This window comes from Salmo salar, chromosome 16 (genome assembly GCF_965601325.2).
Source record: "Salmo salar chromosome 16, fSalSal1, whole genome shotgun sequence".
Classification (NCBI taxonomy): Eukaryota; Metazoa; Chordata; class Actinopteri; order Salmoniformes; family Salmonidae; genus Salmo; species Salmo salar.
Window position 1 is genome coordinate 16201740 of NC_138306.1, and position 13049 is coordinate 16214788.

At 42.7% G+C, this 13049-nt stretch overlaps 1 protein-coding gene across 1 annotated transcript in view; it reads right to left on the bottom strand.

The window, feature by feature from the left end:
* Positions 1–13049, bottom strand: part of prmt8a (protein arginine methyltransferase 8a) — a 47338-nt gene that overhangs the window by 16272 nt on the left and 18017 nt on the right. Inside the window, exons 4-7 of the mRNA XM_014147925.3 lie at positions 11899–11962; positions 3007–3149; positions 2597–2684; positions 940–1055 (exon numbers count right to left, since the gene is read on the bottom strand). Of these exons, the coding sequence (XP_014003400.1) occupies positions 940–1055; positions 2597–2684; positions 3007–3149; positions 11899–11962 (411 nt within the window). The remainder of the gene's footprint in view (positions 1–939; positions 1056–2596; positions 2685–3006; positions 3150–11898; positions 11963–13049) is intronic.

Sequence of the window (13049 nt, forward strand, 5' to 3'; positions counted from 1 at the left end):
TGTACGAAGTCTCTATCCTTTACGTTGTGTATGAAATATGAAAAATGATGAAAGTGTTTTTGTTAAGAGAGGGATGTGATCTTAGAAACTATAAGAGGAAATTGTTTGTAGAACTTTTTTCAAGTGAGTAGTCATCGCCCCTTGAGTGAGGTCAGAGAGCGTTTCAGCCTCACGAACCGCCCCTTTTGAATGAACTGCATAAAACGGTGGGTTAAGAATTAACATATCACACCAGAGAGACGTTTTAGCTGCAACTCACGTCCAAAATGGTTTGAACTCTGAAATCTTAACAAGAGGTAGAGACAATTACGTCACCTCCCGGACAATCACTGGTACGGCTGATTAGCTGTCCTATGTAAAGTATCTAGAAAAGAGAATTTAAGAGGGACCGTTCTACTACTCTTCAAACCAACATATTCTACTAGTCTCATCACAACTGAGAACCATCGACAACACTGGATAGCCTATCTTCAAGTAAACATCTTCCAGAGCGAGTGGAAGCAGAGTGAGCTCTGTAGTTCTGTTCAGGACTACACGACAGTTTGCCGGATGCCGGGTAACAGCAGAGGAGAGCAACAGTAGAAGAGACGGGTGGGGGACCCCTCTTGGACAAGCATAGGGACAATCCAAGGGTTCACCTACTTTTTCCAACCTACACTGTGAATGTTTAAATGATGTATAGACAAGAAAAATACAAGAATTTGTGTGTTATTAGTTTAAGCACACTTTGTCTATTGTTGTGACTAAGATGATCAGATCAAATTTTAGGACTCATTTATGCAGAAATCCAGGTAATTCCAAAGGGTTCACATATTTTTCTTGCCACTGTACACACACACACACACACACACACACACACACACACACACACACACACACACACACACACACACACACACACACACACACACACACACGTGACGTGAAGACATAGCTGACCTTGATCAGGCAAGAGTTGGTGACCACATGTTTGGGGTCCACTATGTCCACCAGGGGCTCCTTCATGGCCACGTTACGGATGCAGGTCATGTCAAAGCCATACACATTCTCCCACCCTGTGGAAACACAGCGCATTATGGAACACCTTTGTGGAAGAAGGGCTATAAATCCTCCCTAGAGAGGGGGGAGTACATTGTATGTATCCCATATGGCACCCTAATCCCTATGTAGTTGACCAGGGCCCAAGGACTCTGGTCAAAAGTAGTGGACTAAAAAGGGAATTGAGGGCCATTTCCGAAACATACGTTATATTCCTCCCTCTCTAGGTCGGATTTACAGTATTTCATTGCCCTTCTATAGGGTCGCGTAGACAGCTTCCTCAGACTCTGTTGCACTTTGCCAGCTAACCATCACTGCAGTGCTGTGCATGGCAGTATACAGAGAGATTCTCCTTCTCTTCCCTAATATATTTTCTCCTCAGGCTAACTGATCATGGATTATGCATGGCCACAGTACTTAGAGATGGACTGTCAAATTTTTGTATAATTTTAGATCCCGAAGTGCATCTTTAAGATAGGATAGTGTGTGTGTGTAAGCATCTCTATTGTGTCCCAATAAAGTGGAACCACTTAAGTTTAATGACAGGAGGAGGAAGGAATAATGAGAAGGTCGCACCTCAGCTGTTGATGTGCATTCTCATGCCCTAAAACTGAAGTTGTCTAGTCTTAGGTCATATTCCTTAAGCATTAAACATAAGATAATGGACTGAAACAGGAAGGCACTATCTGATTTTGTCCGATAAGAAATGCTAATTTCCATTTTCTGTTGCAAAATGTTTTGCTATGGTATGCCCTAATGAATACAACCCTTCTGTCAGGATGACAGAACATTATTTTAGAGCACTAAGTGATCCAGCATGCCATCCCTTCCCAAAAGACATCTACAGTATAAGCATCTGTTTGTTGGAACCAGACTGGGCCCAACATGGACAATGTGCCCCAATCGTCTTCTATCTCTTCTCAAAGCTTTCCCTAAAACATCACTCTGCACACGCAGAGAGCGAAACAGCACTAGCTGGACTTCTCTTCAGTGCTCAGTCATGTGGCCTGGGTTTCTGTAAGCCTAAAGAGCTCTGTCTCATGGTGTGAAATTCCCTAGTTGTGGCGGTGTGTATGTGGAGTGGGTGCGTGTATTGCTTCTGTTTCTTGTCCTCTGTTCTGCTGCCATGGCTCTGTTCTCTGGTCTCTGTGCTGGAATGAAGATGAACAATTCCACCAAATCCTCCAGGAGAGCTTTAGTGTGGGCTAGCACAGATATGGAGAGGCTTGTTGACTTGTAATATCAGATCAATCATCACTTATGCCTTTGAAAAGTTCAAATGCACCAATACTAATGTGTGTGTGTGTGTGTGTGTGTGTGTGTGTGTGTGTGTGTGTGTGTGTGTGTGTGTGTGTGTGTGTGTGTGTGTGTGTGTGTGTGTGTGTGTCTTTTTTTTTTGCATGTGCTACTATGGTTGTTCTACATTCACGGTCTATTAGCGAAGCAGAAACATAAGCCAGGTAAGATCCACCCTGGGAATAGAGAGCGAGTTAGGGGCAGCAGGACTTATGTGAGGACCCAGGGCCAACTAAACATACACACTCACAAACACACTCACAGTGGATTTTGAAGTCTTTGTACTGCCTGTCCTCGATAGCCACCACATACAGCGCAGCACGGTCGGGAAACATCAGACCGCCGGGTTTCTGTGTAAAATATGGGGAGGAAAAAAGACCCTGCAATCAATCCTGCACACAAGACATGTCATTTATCAGCTGTGCTGCATGTGAGAAGAACCAAACACCAGGCCAGGTTATGGTTTTCATCCCTGGTTAAGTCTGTGAGGTTTGAGCGTTGTTCGTTCTGCTAGCATGTCTGGTTAGTGCATGTGCACGCACGCACGCACGCACGCACGCACGCACGCACGCACGCACGCACACACACACACACACACACACACACACACACACACACACACACACACACACACACACACACACACACACACACACACACACACGCACCTACCAGCCACTTGTCCCTTGCAAAGATGACGGTATTGAGCATGGACTCGTAGAAGAGACAGTAGCCCATCCACTCTGAGATGATGATGTCAACCTTCTCCACTGGCAGCTCCACCTCCTCCACCTTGCCCCTGAAGATAGTAATAACTGCAAGACATACCATAACACACCATTACCATGGAGCAAATCATATTAGGTCTATGTGAAGAGTACATAGGAGGTCAACACCACAGCACAGAACACAATCACTTAATCTCTGCTTCTAACTCAGTCGGGGTCTCAACTTACTTTCTTAAAGTGTTCTGAACAATTTGAGAACATTCCCAATGTCAAACCAGTTGGAGAACATTCCTAGAACATTACCAATTTCTATTTTATTTTAATCCAGAAAGTTGTGGGAAGGTTGTATGCAAAATAAGCAAAGAACAACATGCTCTACCCAAGCAGTAAGAAACATGGTTCTCAGAATATTATTTGCTAGCTGGGAAGATACATTCATACAGAAAGATTCTAATCATTAAGCATGTTTCCATCCACAGTTTTTAATGCGTGTAAAGTTATACTGTTTTAAAAAAAATGTATTGAGTACTATTGGTCATAGTATGGATATAGTTATTATGCCAAAAGTTCCCGGATGTCATACTAAATTCGCCAAATTTAGAAATATACAAGCAGTGGACACTATTGCTGTGCTTTTAGGGCCCATAATGCAATTCTTCAGAAAATGGGCATGGCTTCACAACATTTTCAGATTTGAAGAAAGTCCAATGAGAGATGATACAAATGTAAATACAAAATGTAAATATTAATTGCTTTAACTAATTATTACAAATGTTAAGAAAATGTTGAGCAATTAAATAAAAAAGTAATTACTTTTCAAATATATTATGTTACATGTTATGTTGGCTGATTATTTGTTAGCTACACTACTAGCGTTAAACTGCACAGCATATCATTACAGCAGATGCTTGTATGTACCGGTATATTAGCTAGCTACCTAATGTTAGGTGGATACTAATACATCAAACTTGCCAGTATATTAACTATTACATAGTTGTGTGTGGTATGTCTGTCTCGAGCCACATACAGTGCATCGCGTGCCGATGAGCCATTTAGGGTTTACGATAGGATTGGACACAAATAATGAAACATAAAATACAGATGGAGGAAAACATTTATTGATTTGATTATTCACGTCATTCTTAGCTTAGCTAAGTGGTATAGTCATTGTGCATTCTCAATGGACATTGCTAATGAAGTCGTAAGATGTCTAGCTAGTAATTTCTTACGCTAACAAGCTAGCATGAAGTTGCATAGCAACAGCATCAACTTCCGGTAGACATGCGAAGCGCTAGCACACTCAACTGAAAGGATACCGTTCGTTTACAGTATACTAAAATTAACTAATAGTATATAGTTTGCAGTATATACTCATTAAGTACACTACCGTTCAAAAGTTTGGGGTCACTTTGAAATGTCCTTGTTTTTGAAAGAAAAGCACATTTTTTTGTCCATTAAAATAATATCAAATTGGTCAGAAATACAGTGTAGACATGTTGTAAATGACTATTGTAGCTGGAAACGGCAGATTTTTAATGGAATATCTACATAGGCATAGAGGCCCATTATCAGCAACCATCACTCCTGTGTTCCAATGGCACGTTGTGTTAGCTAATCCAAGTTTATCATTTTGAAAGGCTAATTGATCATTAGAAAACCCTTTTACAATTATGTTAGCACATCTGAAAACTGTTGTTCTGATCAAAGAAGCAATAAAACTGGCCTTCTTTAGACTAGTTGAGTATCTGGAGCATCAGCATTTTTGGGTTTGATTACAGGCTCAAAATGGCCAGAAACAAAGACCTTTCTTCTGAAACTCATCAGTCTATTCTTGTTCTGAGAAATGAAGGCTATTCCATGTGAGAAATTGCCAACAAACTGAATATCTCGTACAACGCTGTGTACTACTCCCTTCACAGAACAGTGCAAACTGGCTCTAACCAGAATAGAAAGAGAAGTGAGACGCCCCGGTGCACAACTGAGCAAGAGGACAAGTACATTAGAGTGTCTAGTTTGAGAAACAGACGCGTCACAAGCCCTCAACTGGCAGCTTCAACGTTAACCTGTTAGGGCTAGGGGGCAGTATTGACACGGCCGGATAAAAAACGTACCCGATTTAATCTGGGTACTACTCCTGCCCAGTAACTAGAATATGCATATAATTATTGGCTTCGGATAGAAAACACCCTAAAGTTTCTAAAACTGTTTGAATGGTGTCTGTGAGTATAACAGAACTCATATGGCAGGCAAAAACCTGAGAAGATTCCTTACAGGAAGTGGCCTGTCTGACAAGTTGTTGTCCATCTTGGCTCTTTTTATTGAAGACTGAGGATCTTTGCTGTAACGTGACACTTCCTACGGCTCCCATAGGCTCTCAGAGCCCGGGAAAAAGCTGAATGATATCGAGGCAGCCTCTGGCTGAAACACATTATCGCGTTTGGCAAGTGGCCGATCAGAGGACAATGGGCTTAGGCGAGTGCACGAGTCGACCCCGTGCTTTATTTTCTTTCCTCTTTTTACCTAAACGCAGATTCCCGGTCGGAATATTATCGCTTTTTACGAGAAAAATGGCATAAAAATGTATTTTAAACAGCGGTTGACATGCTTCGAAGTACGGTAATGGAATATTTAGACATTTTTGGTCACGAAATGCGCCATGCTCGTCACCCTTATTTACCCTTTCGGATAGTGTCTTGAACGCACGAACAAAACGCCGCTATTTGGATATAACAATGGATTATTTGGGACCAAACCAACATTTGTTATTGAAGTAGAAGTCCTGGGAGTGCATTCTGACGAAGAACAGCAAAGGTAATAACATTTTTCTTATAGTAAATCTGACTTTGGTGAGTGCTAAACTTGCTGGGTGTCTAAATAGCTAGCCCTGTGATGCCGGGCTATCTACTGAGAATATTGCAAAATGTGCTTTCACCGAAAAGCTATTTTAAAATCGGACATATCGAGTGCATAGAGGAGTTCTGTATCTATAATTCTTAAAATAATTGTTATGTTTTTTGTGAACGTTTATCGTGAGTAATTTAGTAAATTCACCGGATTGTTCAGTGGGAATGCTAGTCACATGCTAATGTAAAAAGCTGGTTTTTGATATAAATATGAACTTGATTGAACAAAACATGCATGTATTGTATAACATAATGTCCTAGGGTTGTCATCTGATGAAGATCATCAAAGGTTAGTGCTGCATTTAGCTGTGGTTTGGGTTTATGTGACATTATATGCTAGCTTGAAAAATGGGTGTCTGATTATTTCTGGCTGGGTACTCTGCTGACATAATCTAATGTTTTGCTTTCGTTGTAAAGCCTTTTTGAAATCGGACAGTGTGGTTAGATTAACGAGAGTCTTGTCTTTAAATGGTGTAAAATAGTCATATGTTTGAAAAATTGACGTTTTTGCATTTTTGAGGTATTTGAATATCGCGCCACGGGATTACACTGGCTGTTGAGTAGGTGGGACGCTAGCCCATAGAGGTTAACAGTGAAGAGGCGACTCCGGGATGCTGGCCTTCTAGGCAGATTTTCAAAGAAAAAGCCATATCTCAGACTGGCCAATAAAAAGAAAAGATTAAGATGGGCAAAAGAACACAGACACTGGACAGAGGAACTCTGCCTAGAAGTCCAGCATCCCGGAGTCGCCTCTTCATTGTTGACGTTGAGACTGGTGATTTGTGGGTACTATTTAATGAAGCTGCCAGTAAGGGCAAGCTAAGGAAGAAGCCAGGAAGGAGGAAGAGAAGGTCAAGGCCAGAAAAGCACAGCTGGAGCTTGAGTTCAAAGTAAGGGAAACTGCATAACAAATCATCAGTATGAATGACCAATTGACTGACTGACTGACACTTTTTTCGTGTCATGACTCTTTTGTGCCATTTATCACATATCACATTTATGATTTTCTGCATTGTAGAATAATAGTGAATACATCAAAACTATGAAATAACAAATATGGAACCATGTAGTCACCAAAACATTTTTATATTTGAGATTCTTCAAAGTAGCCACCCTTTGCCTTGATGACAGCTTTGTACGCTCTTGGCATTCTCTCGACCAGCGTCATGAGGTAGTCACCTGGAATGCATTTTAATTAACAGGTGTGCCTTGTTAAAAGTTAATTTGTGGAATTTCATTCCTTCTTAATGCGTTTCAGCCAATCAGTTGTGTTGTGACAAGGTAGGGTTGGTATACAGAAGATAGCCCTATTTGGTAAAAGACCAAGTTCATATTATGGCAAGAACAGCTCAAATAAGCAAAGAGAAACAACAGTCCATCACTATTTTAAGACATGAAGGTCAGTCAATGTGGAAGGTTTCAAGAACTTTGAAAGTCTCTTCAAATGCAGTTGCAAAAACCATCAAGCGCTATGAGGAAACTGACTCTCATGAGGACCGCCACAGGAAAGGGAGCCCCAGAGTTACCTCTGCTGCAGAGGATAAGTTCATTAGAGTCACCAGCCTCAGAAATTGCAGACCAAATAAATGCTTCACAGAGCTCAAGTAACAGACATATCTCAAAATCAACTGTTCAGAGGAGACTGTGTGAATATAGCCTTCATGGTCGAATTGCTGCCAAGAAACCACTACTAAAGGACACCAATACGAAGAAGAGACTTGCTTGGGACAAGAAACATGAGCAATGGACATTAGACTGGTGGAAATCTGTCCTTTGGTCTGATGAGTCCAAATGTGAGATTTTTGGTTCCAACCGCCGTGTCTTTGTGAGATGCAGAATAGGTGAACGGATGATCTCTGCATGTGTGGTTCCCACCGTGAAGCATGGAGGAGGTGTGATGGTGTGGGGTGCTTTGCTGGTGACACTGTTGGTGATTTATTTAGAATTCAAGGCACACTTAACCAGCATGGCTACTATTGCATTTTACATTGATACGCCATCCCATCTGGTTTGCGTTTAGTGGCACTATCATTTGTTTTTCAACAGGACAATGACCCAACACACCTCCAGGTTGTGTAAGGTCTATTTGACCAAGATGGAGAGTGATGGAGTGTTGCATCAGATGACCTGGCTTCCACAATCACCCGACCTCAACCCAATTGAGATGGTTTGGGATGAGTTGTACCGCAGAGTGAAGGAAAAGCAACCAACAAGTGCTCAGCTTATGTGGGAACTCCTTCAAGACTGTTGGAAAAGCATTCCAGGTGAATCTGGTTGAGAAAATGCCAAGAGTGTTTAACTCAAACCCTTATACTGACTAGTAACTTGCATGCATCACTAGTGAGCCTATTATTCACCCCAATGTAACGTCGGTGTTTGTCCCAGATCACTGTGCCCAGGGTCATGTGCCCATCTTCAACAAGGCCCTCTTCCCACCGGTCCCCCATGATTTGGGCCAGCAGGAACACCCATGTGAACTGCTCCTGCAGGGGGCGCTATACCGGTCTCTTCTAAACCGTAACCCACTAACCCTAAACCTTAACCTTAATCTTTAACCCTTAACCCTAAACCTTAACCCAATTCCATTTAAATGTAGGAAGTAAACTGAAATTACAATTCTGATTTTTTTCTCATAGTTGGCAATGAGGAAATTTGGAATTGATATTGGCATTTCAGTTTACTTCCTGAATTGGCTGAATTGAATCAACCATAACTCTAATCCAGGGTTTCCCAAACTCAGTCCTCGGGTCCCCAGGGGGTGCACGTTTTGTTTTTTCCTTAGCACTACACAGCTGATTCAAATAATCAACTAATCATCAAGTTTTGATCATTTGAATCAACTGTGTCGTGATAGGGCAAAAACGGAAACGTGCACCCCTTGGGGTCCCGAGGACCGAGTTTAGGAAACCCTGCTCTAACCCTTTACCCGAAACCTTCTAATCATACCAGCTGACCCTTACCCTCTACCTCTAACCCTACATCCCAAATCACTCTAACACCGAGACAAACAACTCTAGTGCACTGTCCAAAATGTATCGCAACAGTTGACAAACAACAAAAGGACCATCTGGCTTTTTTCACACGTTTACCTGAAAGAATCCATACAGTAAGTGTGATTGTCCTTGCAAATGACACAAACACAACTATGTTAGCTCTGATCAAAGCAATGACTCCATCGTTCTCTCATGAAAGCCTCGTACTGAAATGCAAGCCTGTGTCTGTTTGAATACACACAGATCTATGCAGAGCTCCTTTTCTTTTCTCTGGGATAATTAATTGATTGGACATGTATAGCGATTCTTAGACACCCAAACGCTTTGCAAATTAAAGGGGAAGCTCACCTCATCCACCTCCAATGTGTACCACCCACTTGGGTGATGCATGGCAATCAATTTGCACCAGAATGCTCACTACACATCAGCTATCAGGTGAGGAGTGATATATGCCAATTAGGAATGAGGGGGATGATAATGTGGCCAGGTTGGGAATTTAGCCAGGACACTGGGGATGACACCCCTACTTTTACGATAAGCACCATGGGATTTTTTGTGACCACAGAGAGTCAGGACACCCGTTTAACATCCCATCCGAAAGACGGCACCCTACACAGGGCAATGTTCCCATCAATGCCTTGGGGTATTGGGATTGGAATTTCAACACCATTTACAGCAGCATCTGGTCTCCCATACCACCCTGCATCCCACCATCAGTGGGATGCAGGGTGGTATGCTGCTGGCATAGTCACCTGTTGAAGTATCCTATGGTTAGGAAAGCTTTTTTGGGATTGTCAATTCCCCTTTTTGTTGAAGTTGAGCTGAAGTGCTTTTGGGTACGCTTTGACTTTCTCTGTGTGTTTGATGTCTGGTAGAGACCAAAATAGTGTAATGCAATAATGGCAAGGAGTTTAGTGTATAATGGGAAACTAGGTGACCCTGGCTACAGCACAGAGATTCAACATCTCTATTCTCTTTACACAACAAGCTATTTCTGTCATTCAGATCAAATCAGACTTTGTTCTACAATGATGACTGAAGACTGGGCTCTGAAGCAAAACAGCTCTGAGACAAACAAAATTAAGTTAAAATATACTGCAACATATTGCATTGGGAATATTGTTTTAGCCGCAAACTCTTACCTCTTCTTGAAATAAAGATTTATTTCACATTTGAAGTCCCCTTTCCAGTCATTATGTGCCCTGTCTACACATACAGTACCACATTATAATGAATGATACTGCCACACTCAAAGGTGTTATGACTGGTTTCATAAATATGTTAAGAATGTCTTATGTATACCCCCTTTAGGTAAAGTGTTACCGATGTGTCACTCAATTATTTGGCCGTGACGCCATTTTGTCACATACGAACACTGACAAAAGATCTCAGACACACTTTTACTGGTGAGCACTCATTACATCATATATTATGGTATCCCAGTGCCAGCTATCCCTATGCAGAGCCAGCCCTTAGTGTTCTCATGTAAATCAGTTCAGCTGGAGGTTAAAGAAAACGAGCGGAATCTCACTCTGGCTGAGATGAGTTGGCGACAATCGCTTTTGTTCTCCAACTGGAAGTTATTGAATACAGTTTCTCCAAGAAAGGAAGTATTTGTCAGCATGAAATGAACACTTAGCGCCCCCCCAGGCTTGGTCCCAGTTTGCACTCTGTCCTTGGCTTGCCAAAAGCTTTCCAAAACACACTGGAGGTTACAAATGAGCTGGTCCACTCAATTACCCCATCCATATTTAATAAGATCTATTTTGCTGGTGCCACTTTGTTTATGCTGCTATTATTTTGTTAGGGCTTAAATCGCAATTTAGCTAAGCTGTTAGCTAAGCTGTTAGCTGTTGGTGCCCCCCCCCCCCCCCCCCCCCCTTGAGTTTGTGCTGAGGGGGAGATCTTCGTGGGCTATACTCGGCCTTGTCTCAGGATGGTAAGTTGGTGGATGAAGATATCTCTCTAGTGGTGTGGGGGCTGTGCTTTGGCAGAGTGGATGGGGTTATATCCTGCCCGTTTGGCCCTGTCCGGGGGTATTGTCGGACAGGACCACAGTGTCTCCTGACACCTCCTGTCTCAGCCTCCAGTATTTATGCTGCAATAGTTTGTGTCGGGGGGCTAGGGTCAGTCTGTTATCTGGAGTATTTCTCATGTCTTATCCGGTGTCCTGTGTGAATTTAAGTATGCTCTCTCTAATTATTTTTCTTTCTTTCTCTCTTTCTCTCTCTCGGAGGACCTGAGCCCTAGGACCATGCCTCAGGACTACCTGGCCTGATGACTCCTTGCGGTCCCCAGTCCACCTGGTTGTGCTGCTGCTCCAGGTTCAACTGTTCTGCCTGCGGCTATGGAACCTTGACCTGTTCACATTTACTCCTGAGGCGCTGACATGTTGCACCCTCTATAACCACTGTGATTATTATTATTTGACCCTGCTGGTCATCTATGAACATTTTAACATCCTGGCCATGTTCTGTTATAATCTCCACCCGGCACAGCCAGAAGAGGACTGGCCACCCCTCATAGCCTGGTTCCTCTCTAGGTTTCTTCCAAGGTTCTGGCCTTTATAGGGAGTTTTTCCTAGCAACCGTGCTTCTACACCTGCATTGCTTGCTGTTTGGGGTTTTAGGCTGGGTTTCTGTACAGCACTTTGTGACAGCTGATGTAAGAAGGGCTTTATAAATACATTTGATTTGATTTGATAGCTGAGTGACCGTTTTGCATGAATGTGTTGTTGTTCCCCTATAAAATATGACCGTACTACAGATAAGTGAGAATAGAGGTTACTTTCATATTATGTTTTAAATTAACCTATCGCACACAGAAGGACAACTTCCCATGTTCTTGGTGAATCCTCCCCTTTCAGACACTCTGTTGTACTGCATCTCTGAGGAGAATAGTGAATAGACACAGTGAATAAGAAAGACCTTCAGCTCTTACCACTGTCCAGGTGGTTAGACTTAATGATTTTCTCAGAGTATTCCGATATACTGGAACATTCAATCTGGGGAAAAAGCAAAACAAAAATAATTTCAAACATTTTGACACTAATACCACTGATCACCAAAGTAAAGAGATGCTTGAACTCATTACGGGACTGACAAAAGGCTTAAGTTACTACCGTGCATCACATGTGGAGAATGTTTGGATCATAATGGTGGAATATGCCACTCTCTAACTATGTCCAACCAGATGGGGTCTGAGACGGTAGTTAGCACTGGGAGTCCAGAACTTGAAGTGTTCTTTAGTAGAGTTAAAGAAGCAAAGAATTTAACAGTCCAGCTGTCAGAGCTGCGTACTTCAGGTAATGGGCCAAGTAGAGGTTACTCACAAGTCGCCTGCCCGCAGTCCTCCCAATGGAAGCAGGACCTGAAGAACCTGTCGCCCACTCACGCTCTCTCTTTTATTTCTCTCTCTCTCTCTCTCTCTCTCTCTCTCTCCCTCCCTTTAACACAGACACACTCACAAGGCACACTGACACGAGCACGCACACACACACACACACACACACACACACACACACACACACACACACACACACACACACACACACACACACACACACACACACACACACACACACACACACACACACACACACACACACAGAGCACAGAGCACAGAGCACAGCGAGATAGGCGTCTCAAGTAAAATGTCACATTTGCACAGCTTGATCTCTGCCTGTATGAAAAAAGCAGCTCACCCCATGTCAGTGGTACTCTGCCGTCCTGTCTGGATTTCACAATGGCCACACTTTAGGGGCCCGAGGCCCATAGACTGGAACCCCACCAGGAGCGCCCAACTGCGCCAACTTCACATCCAATGTACTTGATTTATTGAACTGACAAGAATTTTGTTTTTATACAATAAAGAAGTTTTTATACAAGAAAGGCACTCCTCTATCAACTTTAAAGAATTCAATTGAAAGCCTTCACAGGAATAAAGCAGGGACACAGTCATACCGTCCGTAATGGGTCTGCGGTCAAACGACCACCCCTCATCACTGTCAAACGCTCCCTAAAACACTTCAGCGAGCAGGCCTTTTTAATCAACCTGGCCCGGGTATCCTGGAACGATATTGACCTCATTCT